Source organism: Schistocerca serialis, chromosome 2, assembly GCF_023864345.2.
Source record: "Schistocerca serialis cubense isolate TAMUIC-IGC-003099 chromosome 2, iqSchSeri2.2, whole genome shotgun sequence".
Classification (NCBI taxonomy): Eukaryota; Metazoa; Arthropoda; class Insecta; order Orthoptera; family Acrididae; genus Schistocerca; species Schistocerca serialis.
The window spans coordinates 943,864,088-943,878,350 of NC_064639.1; the positions used below are offsets into that span (position 1 = coordinate 943,864,088).

At 44.8% G+C, this 14,263-nt stretch overlaps 1 protein-coding gene across 1 annotated transcript in view; it reads left to right on the plus strand.

Moving 5' to 3' along the window:
- LOC126456535 (homeobox protein unc-4-like) overlaps nt 1–12,647 on the plus strand; it is a 147,060-nt gene extending 134,413 nt beyond the window's left edge. The window contains exon 3 of the mRNA XM_050092285.1: nt 11,808–12,647. Within this exon, the coding sequence (XP_049948242.1) occupies nt 11,808–12,647 (840 nt within the window). The remainder of the gene's footprint in view (nt 1–11,807) is intronic.
- Nucleotides 12,648–14,263: the final 1,616 nt, after the last annotated feature.

A 14,263-nucleotide genomic window follows, 5' to 3' on the forward strand; every position in this document is an offset into this window, starting at 1 on the left:
GGGAAACTGTTGGTGCAAACAGGGTAGAGTTCTGGAATATGCCAAGCAGGGTGTACAGCATCTTCATTTAATGTTGTGGTACACAGTGTTTACAATAAAACATTCCATATAACACGTGTCCAATTCTTATTTGCTATAGAGATATGGATGTCAGAATGTAACTGAAATAAATTCTCATAGAAGATGTTAAGTAAAGACAAATATTTGAGTTCGAAGTTATTTTTATGAATTACATCTCAGATTTCAATATAGTTTCCAATTCTCTTGTCAACACCAGGTGCAGCTCCTCTCAGACCGTCTTAGCGTTAATCAATGGGGGGGGGGGGGTCTATGCATAGTTTGATCAGTCAATTCGTCTTTTGTGTTTACTTTTTCCTTGTCGATTTCAGCTTTCAACCAGTCCCACAGGCATAGATCAAAACTGCTTAGGGGACTTTGGTAGCCAAGAAACTTGGCTATTTCACTTGCTCCATCTCCTGGGGAATGTTAGGTTTAGATGATGTGTGACCTGATGACTGGAATGTGCAGGGACCCCCTTCGTACTGGAAGAAAATGCTCATCTTTGTAGTAGAGGGAGCCTCTTTCAGTAATGATGGAAGCTCGTGCTTCAGACAATGTGGATAACGGGACACTATAGGAGGATGTGGTAACACATGATGCACAAAACCTAATTGTCTGACGTAACGTTCATACAGGGTGTTTAAAAAATGACCGGTATATTTGAAACGGCAATAAAAACTAAACGAGCAGCGATAGAAATACACCGTTTGTTGCAATATGCTTGAGACAACAGTACATTTTCAGGCAGACAAACTTTCGAAATTACAGTAGTTACAATTTTCAACAACAGATGGCGCTGCGGTCTGGGAAACTCTATAGTACGATATTTTCCACATATCCACCATGCGTAGCAATAATACGGCGTAGTCTCTGAATGAAATTACCCGAAACCTTTGACAACGTGTCTGGCGGAATGGTTTCACATGCAGATGATATGTACTGCTTCAGCTGTTCAATTGTTTCTGGATTCTGGCGGTACACCTGGTCTTTCAAGTGTCCCCACAGAAAGAAGTCACAGGGGTTCATGTCTGGCGAATAGGGAGGCCAATCCACGCCGCCTCCTGTATGTTTCGGATAGCCCAAAGCAATCACACGATCATCGAAATATTCATTCAGGAAATTAAAGACGTCGGCCGTGCGATGTGGCCGGGCACCATCTTGCATAAACCACGAGGTGTTCGCAGTGTCGTCTAAGGCAGTTTGTACCGCCACAAATTCACGAAGAATGTCCAGATAGCGTGATGCAGTAATCGTTTCGGATCTGAAAAATGGGCCAATGATTCCTTTGGAATAAATGGCGGCCCGGACCAGTACTTTTCGAGGATGCAGGGACGATGGGACTGCAACATGGGGCTTTTCGGTTCCCCATATGCGCCAGTTCTGTTTATTGACAGAGCCGTCCAGGTAAAAATAAGCTTCGTCAGTAAACCAAATGCTGCCCACATGCATATCGCCGTCATCAATCCTGTGCACTATATCGTTAGCGAATGTCTCTCGTGCAGCAATGGTAGCGGCGCTGAGGGGTTGCCGCGTTTGAATTTTGTATGGATAGAGGTGTAAACTCTGGCGCATAAGACGATACGTGGACGTTGGCGTCATTTGGACCACAGCTGCAACACGGCGAACGGAAACCCGAGGCCGCTGTTGGATCACCTGCTGCACTAGCTGCGCGTTGCCCTCTGTGGTTGCTGTACGCGGTCGCCCTACCTTTCCAGCACGTTCATCCGTCACGTTCCCAGTCTGTTGAAATTTTTCAAACAGATCCTTTATTGTATCGTTTTTCGGTCCTTTGGTTACATTAAACCTCCGTTGAAAACTTCGTCTTGTTGCAACAACACTATGTTCTAGGCAGTGGAATTCCAACACCAGAAAAATCCTCTGTTCTAAGGAATAAACCATGTTGTCTACAGCACACTTGCACGTTGTGAACAGCACACGCTCACAGCAGAAAGACGACGTACAGAATGGCGCACCCACAGACTGCGTTGTTTTCTATATCTTTCACATCACTTGCAGTGCCATCTGTTGTTGAAAATTGTAACTACTGTAATTTCGAAAATTTGTCCGCCTGAAAATGTACTGTTGTCCCAAGCATATTGCAACAAACGGTGTATTTCTATCGCTGCTCGTTGAGGTTTTATTGCCGTTTCAAATATACCGGTCATTTTTGAAACACCCTGTAGATAAGAGTATTTTCTATCACACCGTTTATAGATAAGCAAATTTTTTTTTGAAACTTGTGGTAAGGTCTTATGGGACCAAACTGCTGAGATCATCGCTCCCTAGGCTTCCGCACTTTAACTTACGCTAAGGACAACACGCACTCCCATGCCCGAGGGGGGACTCGAACCTCCGGTGGAGGGAGCCGCGTGGACTGTGACAAGACGCCCGAGACCATGCGACTTCTTCGTGCGGCTATAGATAAGCGTTGCTGGAAATGCATCTCCACAAAAACCTGTATGATTTCATTGGACTCCGATGTGAGTTACGAGTGTTATTGATTCATACGCTGTGCAGTGCCTGTTTTATTCCGAATGACGATGCAACGTTCCTTCGGGCATGTATACGTGTCCAAAGGAACATCGCATCGTCTTTCGGAATAACACAGGCAGTGCAATATCGTATTTATCCGCGGACACCTGGCACGCGACTTTCAAGTAAAATTTCTCACCTGTACTTGAATATACATAATGGATATACGAGTACAGTCTGTAAACACATACTTGACGACATACGGAAGTTTGGGTCTGGCCGTGAGTGGTGCTCAGGTAGCCTAATAGTCCTGTTTCTCTTGTTTCTCTTTTTAGTTCAAAATGGCTCTGAGCACTATGGGACTCAACTGCTGAGGTCATTAGTCCCCTAGAACTTAGAACTAGTTAAACCTAACTAACCTAAGGACATCACAAACATCCATGCCCGAGGCAGGATTCGAACCTGCGACCGTAGCGGTCTTGCGGTTCCAGACTGCAGCGCCTTTAACCGCACGGCCACTTCGGCCGGCCTTCTCTTTTTAGTTAATAAAAAGAAAATAAATAACAAATAGTTGTAGTCACCGACAGGAAATGGATTTTTTATTTTTATTTTTTATTTTTTACATAGCGATAGCCATGTAGTATGGACTCCTAGTCTGTTTCATTTCTTTTGCGTAGCAAGTTGTAAGGGTCTAAAAAAATTAAAAAATTATGAATAACCTGTCAATACCAAGTGAGGGACTAGCACAGTGACATGCCTGGGAGGGGGGCTGGGAGGGGGGGATGGAGGAAGGAGGAGGGGCGAGAGAGATTACCGCTAGACCTCGGGATTTGACCCCTATCCACCTCGTCTCCACCCAGCCTGAAGCTGACTTGTCCGTTCTTTCCTCCCGAAAAAAAAAGTGGACAGTGTAGCTGTCAGTCAATAGCGGGGTCTCTGAAAAAAGTGGCATGTCAGAGTTCACTGGTTCAAACCCCGGCGTCTCCACAGTATTTTATTGTTATTTAATACGTCATCTGAAGAGGTTTCCTGGTACGTTGAAGAATCAAACAGGGATATCTGTTTTCTCAGAGAGTGAATAGCGGTCCTCATGGCAGAAAACTGTAGGTGTTCTGTTTTGTTTCCACTAAATTATCAATGTAAAACTCGTTTGCTTGACCTCTCAACCCAAATCTACTATTTCGGGACAGTTGAAAAGGCAGACGACAGGAAAAAAAGGTAAGGCGATGCCTCAGTACAAGCGTTAAATCTAGGTTCGAATCCCACTCTGACACAAAATTTCATCGTCGTCATTCCATTATACAGCTAATGCTTGTCCATATTTGCAACTTAGAATACATGTCACGTGTTGTTAATACATTGACGAGTGCAGTGGCTTATTTAGTAAGCAGTATTACTGGGATTACTTGACGATTTGCAATTAACGAATGCCACAATTTGTCTTCTTTCAATTCTTCCTCGTTAGTGTTGAATCTGCTGCAAATGATCGAAACAGATGCTGTGCATACGTAATTCCTGCCATATTCTTGTATGTGGTACGCGTAGAAATTCTGCGCGTGCATCTCGAATGACTACGTTCTGTGACTACGTTCTGCTAACTGAATTCTGTCTTCTACTTCATTCACTTTCTGTTCAGTTGGACGTTCAGATGGTATTTGACAGCTGATGACTGCGCCAGTCTCACGCAGATTATTAAAATCACGAATAAACACTCTTGCATCTGCTACTGTGAAGTTAGGAGACCGTCTGTCGTATTTTCTGCAAGCAGCAGAAGCAGCGTTTCCTTAAAAAAAAACCTCAAATCGGCATAATGTGGATTTTCAAATACGTGCGGACTGCTTAAGATTGTAGATCAAGGTATAAATTGTTTTTAGGGAGATTTTTTTCATTCATGTACAGTGTGTCATAAATGAGAAATTATGTCAAAAATGGTTCAAATGGCTCTGAGCACTATGGGACTTAACTTCTGAGGTCATCAGTCCCCTAGAACTTAGAACTACTGAAACCTAACTAACCTAAGGACATCACACACATCCATGCCCGAGCCAGGATTCGAACCTGCGACCGTAGCGGTCTTGCGGTTCCAGACTGCAGCGCCTTTATCCGCACGGCCACTTCGGCCGGCTCTTTTCTCAACAAGAGCTCTCTACGTCACATGGTTCGTGAACGGTAAACAGTCTGAAAATACTTGCTTGTCTCGCTTCTGCTTAAATTGTCACTACGCTTGTTTTTCTTTCTTTTTTTTCTTTTTTTTTATACGAAGTAAAACGTGAGTGCTTGAAAATGAGAAACATACATATTTTATGCACAGCAAAGTTTCCAAAAGTAATGCCAATCGTTCAAAAAACCTTTCAACTGGTTAGCGGAAGCCAATAATCGACATAACTTGGAATATCGAAATGACAGTGATTCGAAATCGCCGAAAATAAGGCCAACTGCAAGGTGCTAGCATTGCCGATTAAAGGTTTGCTCAACTTCAATAAGGACAGATGCCGGAGGAAACTATAACTCATGAAATACACATAAAATTACATTAAACATTTTTGTATCTGGCGAGTCGCAGTTTTTTCTAATATAGTACATACGATTTCGGCGATACGCATTAATTGTGGGTTTTGGTGCATGTTTTTATAACGAATTTTCGGTCGAAAAATTGACTTCTATTTTGTTAAAAAAGCATTTCTTTTAAATACCACGACGGACTACGCTAGACAGTGTATCAATTTCAAAGCCGTTTTTAAAATTTGGTTGTAGGTTGAAAAACGTGGCGTTCAGGCCTCCCACCAACCGCCCTCGCACTCCGCGAAGGCCATTCGTCGATGTCGTGCAGTTTCCTTCGGGTGCAAGATTTTTACTTAAATAACACATAATACGATTTCAATGGTGTATAATAAAGGCCTAAGGTTAGTTTTGTTATATGTAAACTCAAGCACAACTTCACAACCTGAACTTCAATCAAAGAGGACAATCGAAAAATAAAGCCACGCCAAATGAAAACATTTCTGTAACGAAGAAAAATTGAACAGACTTTATATGGGATGTTTTATTCGAATTATTCTACTACTGCCACCTCATAAAATGTTTACCATCGCGTCTGGAACACCCTTCTAGAGAATGTAGGATATCGAAATCGCGCAGAGGCGAGAATATCACCGTAGGATAGTAAAAAGGTGAACTGCATCAAATCAGGTAAAAGACTGACAAGGAACTTCTTGGGTGAGATACGACAAAAGACCCTACGATGTTTATGACATTCGATGCCCCACATATCGACTACAATGGAACCACAGTATTGGCTGTTAAAGGTAACAGGGGGCGGAACTGGAGGTATCCATTGATGAACACAGCATGAGGCTGTGGAGCGTAGTTGAACTACGTAGTCGACGAGTAACTCACAACATTGCTACAGTGCTAGTGGTGTTGATACAAAGTAGAGCAACGGCAACGATAAACAAAGCAAACATTGTGTTATATCTCCGACAATAGTTGCTGACGTTGACGTTTCGTCGGAAAGGTACCCAAGGAATATCTCACAGTGAGAAAGAAGTGGCAGGTGAAATATTAGCGTTTCTGCAAGATGAGTCAGTGGAATGTGTGCTGCCGTATACGCTCGGCTCTGTGGACATAGTACATGAAGAGTACAATTATGACGATAAGTGCTTGACAATGGTGTCGAGCCATGTGGTTCATCCTTGTCGGACAGGGAGCCACAAATCGCGTCTCCAGTGAAACGCAGTAAAGAACTATCGTTGTTCAAGGAACGGGTAGTAAACATTATTACGTTCGTGGAAGAATATCCGCAGCATAATAAAAAAAAGTGTTATGAACAGATTTCGAATACGTCAACAACAATATGACCGTGTAGCGCACAAGGAAAACTACGGATATTGAAGGGAGGATAGCCTCACTTCTTACAAAAACTAGTTTTTGTGCGTTTCAAGGATGCTCGATACAACTTACGGGATATGCATGAGAGTGACCTACTATGTTAAGCATATCAAAATTGCGCGCGACATTGGTTACAGTGATTGTTGCATAACTTCAAACTTCGCAACAGAACTGGAAGACGTAACACAACGAAATTTAAAACAAAGGGTCAACTTGACGATGTACAGCAAACTAGTGAAACCACCTGAAAATTTGTGGAGGAGATAAAAAAAAGTTATCTCATCGCTCAACAAGAAATTTCTTTTCAACTCCGACAGACGGGATTTGAAGAGAAAATGCATATGAAAGGAACCCTCGAAATTACAGGTACCAAGAGAGTTGTATCAAGATCAGCTAACATCGACCCCTTACACATTCGTATACAGTTACGCGCCTGTTAATCTGAATAGTAAACTGTCTGGAATGTTATTTATTGTGCTGTCAGAAGTTGGAGGTGCTTTGTCCCCTTCGATTTTTTCTCGTGCGTGTGATCTTGCAAGGGCAGTAGGAAACATTTACGTGACAGGAAGCAAAAGTGGGAAAATAGGTGTGAGAGAATTACAAGTATTGTATGAACACTGCCTTTGGGTTTTGCTTGAGTCCTATTCTGCGTATAACAATCATAGTCCTTTATAGCAAACTACCCCTCCTGAAAGGTTTGTGACATTGTAGTTCATATCACCTGGAACCACTGAACTAGTTCAACCTCTGGATGTTCGTTTTTTTTCGTGTCTTTAAAACATATTATTGCACTAACTGCAGCTACACCTTAAAGGATAGACAGTTTCACGATAAGTTTCACGACAGACTATTTCGCATTCGCTTACATGCCACACATTCCATCAGTTTTTATCACCCATTTACACCAATATGACTCTATACGCATTCTTCGGGAGTGGATACCTAGCTGATTGTCCTGCATGATTTGTAAGTCCCGAAGAGTCCGCCTTCGTTCTTGATGTTGCGAACGCTTGTGATCACTTGGTGCGGCCTTTTTCTTTCGGTGTTTATGGTGGAAGTTAGTGGTTTGTTTTGTTTTGCACTTTTCTTCAATGTCGACTATGTCCATTTTGTAAAGTGTTGTACATTTTTCCCTGAGAAAGTTAATCTCTACACCTCCCGGACACCCATTTCCTGCCGCCCTCCTGACGCACATGGTGAGTCATTACTAGTTAATATTTTTCCTGTCACAACTGTTAATACAGTACTTTCGAATGAGCCTTACTAAAAATTGAATTTGCGATCTTGCACTCAAGGGGTTCCTTGTGAGAGTTACAAAAGAGGAAACTTTAGCAACGTAGAATCTCCACAGAGTTTCCTCAGAAATAGAGTGAAATGGAAATTTTCGGCACACTTGTAGGACAGTTTCCTTCACCACACACACACACACACACACACACACACACACACACACACAGAGAGAGAGAGAGAGAGAGAGAGAGAGACGTGAAAGATGTACGTTGATAATGTGTAGCAGTAGGAGGGCTGGGTGTAACCAGAGCGATCCTAGTGCTGGGCTGAACTTGGGATGGCGGATTGAGTGAAAAAGCCGCTAGCATCGTTAAGCTGTGCGTCGCGCGTCGCCATCTTGCGTGATGGAGTGTGCGCGGCGACGCATGAATAATTCAGCATCCGGCAGCCACCACGAGCCACGGGCCTAGCGCTCAGGCCCCTGGCTTCCTCCGCCTTCCAAATCCCTGCCCCTCCTCAAATTATTCCACGGGGAAGACCCTCTTCTGCATGTACCTCCTTCACTCTCCACTAGATACCAGTAAAGTCTGTGTTTACACTTGAGACAGTAAGAATAATATAAAGTGAGGGAGCTGGATGAATAAAATCGTTCTTCTTTAGGAAAGGTAATCATGAAGGCTCAAGCAAAGTCAGATGCATACTAACTGATCTTAACCCTCCAGTGATTGACTCTAAACATTATTACAGTTGTCTTTCAAATGCCGGCCGCGGTGGTCTAGCTGTTCTAGGCGCTCAGTCCGGAACCGCGCGACTGCTACGGTAGCAGGTTCGAATCCTGCCTAGGGGCATGGATGTGTGTGATGTCCTTAGGTTAGTTAGGTTTAAGTAGTTCTAAGTTCTAGGGGACTGATGACCATAGATGTTAAGTCCCATAGTGCCCAGAGCCATTTTTTTGTCTTACAAATGGCAACTTGCAAAGATTCAGTTACACTGTGTAAGCCAACTATGCTGCTTCGTATTGTTTTGAGTATGCCCTACTTGAAAGGCAGCTTTCAGAAAAATATCCTAAACAAGTGCGCTGTTGCATACAAAGCGTAGTTCCGAGGAATATTTTGAAAAGAATATTCCAGAACTGACAGTTCTTGCTTTACACGACAGAAAGAATTAACAGCATAAATGAATATTTGAGTGAATTTTATGATCGCAGTTATTTGTAGCAGATACATAATGCGATTCAAAGATATATAGCTAATTTCCTATGATTGTGAATCAGGTGCAAAGAACAGATTTGTCTCCATCTGACAACCTAACACATTAGTACTTAAAATCTGAAATATAAAGATTCAGAGTAACAATGTCAAAAATAACATGACAGCAGAAAGCATTCTTGGAATTTCCACGCTGTCATTTACCTTGGAACCTGTCAATGGAAAGAAATACAAAAAGGCTTTCGCTGACTGCAGTTCTGAAAAAGTATGCACCGAACGAAGTTTGGGCTCACACTGATACATCGCTGCTAGAGGCAGAGGGTGGATGAGAGTTAATCAATGCTTGATGTTAAGTACAGACTGCAGAATGCATACAAGGAACTATCAATGGCAGTGGAATGTATGTAAATCATAGATGCTGTTGTTCAGTAAATGACTTTTTTGATGCAAGCCATACTCGTTGATAATAAAAAAAGTACAGTTGTCCATTCATGGACCACGTGGCATATTCGGCCACCACATAATAAAGAATTAAGCAAAGAAGGTTTCTAGACAACTAGAATGTCTTGAAATCATTTAAATAAACGAGACTGTGAAGTAGTCAATGTACCTATTGTTCGGATGGGTTAATGAATAACTGATCCTGTACCAAGTGGATCAAAGGTATCTACTTCTCTTAACAATGAATGCTAAGCATAATCGTGAGTGAAGTCACATTACAGATCTGAAAGTAATGGAAAGCGGTATTGTAGCCATCAACTGAATGCTAGCGTCAAGTGTAAGCTAATCGCTACGAATAGTAAAATTATCTAGTGATGTGTCCAGGACATTTGAGGCATGTCTCGCACCATATAGCAGGAATGTAATTTGGTGATGGTTTTCATTACGTCGTATGTCCTGCTTCATTTTATCCTCTGATCAATTTTGTTGTTATGCTGTTTTATCTGTAATACTTTTTTTTTACATCCCCTACATAGTCACATTACTCGACTGCCAATTTCTTACAAATTTCCGTATTGAAGACGGAGATGTGAATGTTGTAGAATATATAACATTTTGTACAATCAGTTTTTTCTGTAGAATAAAATTTTGGAAAAACAGTGATATTAAAATTTTAATTCAGTTATGCAATTTTGATTACACAGTAGAAGTTTTACATTTAGACTTTTAAAGGTCTGGAAAATAATTTAACTTTAACGCAGCGTGGTATCTCTTCCCGTAAGGATTCATTTCGCTGAGTCCCTGCACCATCAAGACGCTTGATTTTGGTGAATCCCTCGACGCTCAACATCAGGGAGACTGATTTCGGTGTGCGACATTGCAGTGCCTGTGTTATTCCGAATTACGATGCAAACGTCCCTTCGGACATGCATATGTGTCTGAAAGAACAGGCACTGAGGTGACCGGAAGTGGCCGTGCGGTTAAAGGCGCTGCAGTCTGGAACCGCATGACCGCTACGGTCGCAGGTTCGAATCCTGCCTCGGGCATGGATGTTTGTGATGTCCTTAGGTTAGTTAGGTTTAACTAGTTCTAAGTTCTAGCGGACTAATGACCTCAGCAGTTGAGTCCCATAGAGCTCAGAGCCATTTGAACCATTTGAACTGAGGTGACTACAGCCATTATCAAATACGTGAGATGCATTCACAGTTCCAAATATGGACAACCATGAACTATACAATGGAATGACGACAAGGAAAATTCACGCCGTATCAGGACTCGGTTTCCCGCTTATGGCAAGCGGTCGCTTTGCTATTTGGCTATCCGTGCACGACTCACAGCCAAACCCAAACTTCCATATGTCGTCAACTACTTGCCTAGAACCTGTAGTCGTACATCCATTATGTATATTCCCATGCAAGGAAGAGACATTTTACTTGAAAGTCGCTTGCCCGGTGTCGGTGGATAAAAGCATTCTGCAGTACCTGTGTTACTTGGAATTACGATTCAATGCTCCTTCGGATACGCATGCATGGAAGTTAGAGTCTTGTGAGTCGTGGTAGGGAGGCCAAATGCTATCAGCTCGGTAGCTCAGCGTGACCTGCCCTCTGTAATAAAAAAAGCTGAGGGAATGGAAAGTTGATGTTTTCAAAGGGGATTTGTGCCTCTGCTGCTGCTGCCATTGCTGAAACTGGCCACACCTAATCCCCTCACCACGCATGGAGGTCAGGTTTTATTTTCAAATCGATAACGCCCTTTTTCATTGCAGTCTCTGATACTACGCAAAAAGGGAACAGATACGTTTCGTCGAAATAATTCTTTCCATTCGTGTCAGGTGGCACTGTAATCAGCACGGTAGTTACGTCGGTTGGATGGTAGAACACACAGAAATCATGAAACGCATTCACAGTTGCGAATGCGGACAACCATCGGATGTATAATGGAATAACGACAGTCAAAATTCGTGCCGGAGAGGGACTCGAAACCGGATATACAGCTTATCGCGAGCGGTCGCTATACAATTTTAAAAAAATGTCATTCTGTTCATTACTGTTTGTTGCATTTGTTCAGGGCGGACGTTCCACGACACCTTTTCAAGTTCATCGTCGATCCATTCAAAAATGGTTCAAATGGCTCTGAGTACTATGGAACTTAACTTCTGAGGTCATCAGTCTCCCCCCCCCCCGAGGCAGGATTCGAACCTGCGACCGCAGCGGTCGCGCGGTCCTAGACTGTAGCGCCTAGAACCGCTCGTCCACTTAAGCCGACGATGCTGTCAGGAGTCGTATGTGCGATGAAATACGCTGGTTCGTGTTAGGGAGGGTACTGGACTTAGGTACTCCTAGTAGGTGTGGTAGCCACATTGCGCAACCGCCTAGTAAGCAGGAGACCCGGGTTCAGGTCCCAGCCGTGGCACAAATTGTAATTCATTGCTTGAGTTTATATCTTATCAGATTCACAGTGAGTTTTGGCCACTCAGTTTGTAACACCTTGTCGGTTTCCGTGTTGCAGGTGTGGTTCCAGAACCGGCGCGCCAAGTGGCGCAAGAAGGAGCACACGAAGAAGGGCCCGGGCCGGCCGGCGCACAACGCGCACCCGCAGACGTGCAGCGGGGAGCCCATCCCGGAGGAGGAGCTGCGGCGCAAGGAGCGCGAGCGGCGCGAGAAGAAGCTGCTCAAGTCGCTGGAGCGCCAGCAGCGCAAGCTGGCCGCCAAGGGCGTCGCCGTCGACCTGGACACGCTGCGCCGAGAGTGGGAGGCCCAGCAGCAGCAGCAGCAGGCGGGGGGCGGAGGCTGCCGCAAGGTGGCGGGGGCGGCGGCGGCCGCGGCGGCGGCGGCAGCGGCGGCTGTCTCGCGCCACCAGCTGCTGTCGGCGCACGACTCGTCCAGCTGCTGCAGCAGCACAAACGCCTCCACGGCGACGGCCCGCGACGTCGAGATCGACGTGGTGGGCGACCCCTCCGAGGACGAGGCGGCCGCCCACGCAGACCAGCCGCAGTTCGACTCCCCTAACTCCCACGCCACCCGGCCGGAAGACTACGGCTCCTTCCAGCCGTTCCAGCAACAGCAGTTCCACCACCACCACCAGCAGCCGCTGGACGTCCCCAAGTCGCCGTCACCGCCCGCGTCCAGCGACGCGGCCAAGCAGCGCAGGCCCAACCCGTTCAGTATCGAGTCGCTGCTGTCGCGACCCGACGACCGACACCAGCGGCACACGCCACCGGCGCCGACGCCGCCCCCACGCGACGCCGGGACGCTGTGCAGGCCGGCGCCCGTCTCGCTGAGCGGCGGCGTCCTCATCGGCAGCAGGACGCCGCCCACGGGCTGCTTCAGCCACCTCATCACCGGCTAGCGACGCGCTGGCCTCTCCACCAGCGCACATCGACACCTGTTCTGTTTGACAGACATCAGCTATCGCTGTAGCTTCCAGACTAACATCTAATCGGACCTCTAACATCGTATGCATCTTTTGAAATCGAAAAATCTGAGCTATGCTTTTCCTGAAAACTGGAGTTATGTCATGAAACGATGGTCTGGTTTTAGCTTACGAGACGGTGCTGATAAATCTTTAGCTGTAGACATAGCTTACTGGTCACCGAAGTTGGGCACTATTGGGCATGGCTAGCACAGCACGGGTCTTCCGAGCACCGTTGACAAGCAGGATGCACTCAGACCTTGTGAGGCCAATTGAAGAGCTGTTGACTTAGAAGTCGCAGATCTGACAACAGATGGAATAGTGGTGTGCTGACCACATACCCTCATATGAGTATGCAGCGGCGCCTGTGATCTAGGGATGACACGTCGGTCGGTCGATACTGTTGGGCCGTCTGAGTCCTCTTCCGATGGATTCAAAGTTCTAGAGTACTGGACGTTTCGACCCCTCTGCTTGAACCATCTTCAGCATCCACTCTGCAACCAGCGAAATCAGAATAATCCTAAGGATTTACACTTCGTTTCCGTTAATACGAGGTGTATGAGAAAAGTAAAGAGGCAGATTCTTTATCTACCAAAGTTTTTATTTTTTTCCAAACAAGAGAATTGTGCCCTTCAAAGCAGCTCCCTTCAGCAGCTAGTCACCAGCAGAAATGTTGTTTCCAGTCTTGGGTACAGCGGTGAAAGGCTTTAACTGGTAGTGCCTTCAACATGTCGGTCACATTCTTTTGAACGTCCTACAGAGTCACAAAATTTTGTCCTTTTAAGACATTTTTCAGTTTCGGGAAAAGAAAAGAAGTCACAGGGACTGAGATCAGGTGAATAGGGGGACAGTGGAACAACAAAAATTCTTTTTGAGGTCATAAATTCCGTGTTGAAAATGACCATGCGTCATGAGGGGTTTTCGTGATGGCGTATCTACTTTCCTGCAATGTCCAACCTCACTCGATTCACCATTTTCCTGAGCCTTTCAAGGACATATTTATGAAACACTTAGTTGACAGTTTGTCCTGGAGGAACATATTCTTATGCTAATTGGTCAAGAAAGGTAACTGGCATTGTTTTGATCTTTGATTTGCTCATTTGAACTTTTTTCAGTCGAGGAGATATCTCAGTGTACCACTCCCCACTTTGCTACTTTATCTCAGGATCATACTCAAAAATTCACAGTTCATCACCTGTGATCATACGACTGATGCATTCGTGGTCATTGGCAATTGTCTCAAGATGATCAGCGCATACGTTTCTTTGATTGTCTTTCTGCCCAGCTGTTAGGTTTTTTTGCCACCATTTTGGCACAAATCTTTCGCAAGTGAAAAATTTCGGTGAAAATTTGTCATATGGTGAAAGATTTTTTCAAATTTATTTGATTTAAGTACAGCAGTCAAGCCAGGGACCTAGAAACGACAGAGAGGCTTTGTCCCACTGTAGCCCTCAGTAGTTCACATCCTCAAAACAGGCCACAGCAGTCCACCGACCCCACCGCCGTGCCACACCGAACCCAGGGTTATTGTGCGGTTCGGCACCCAGTGGTTT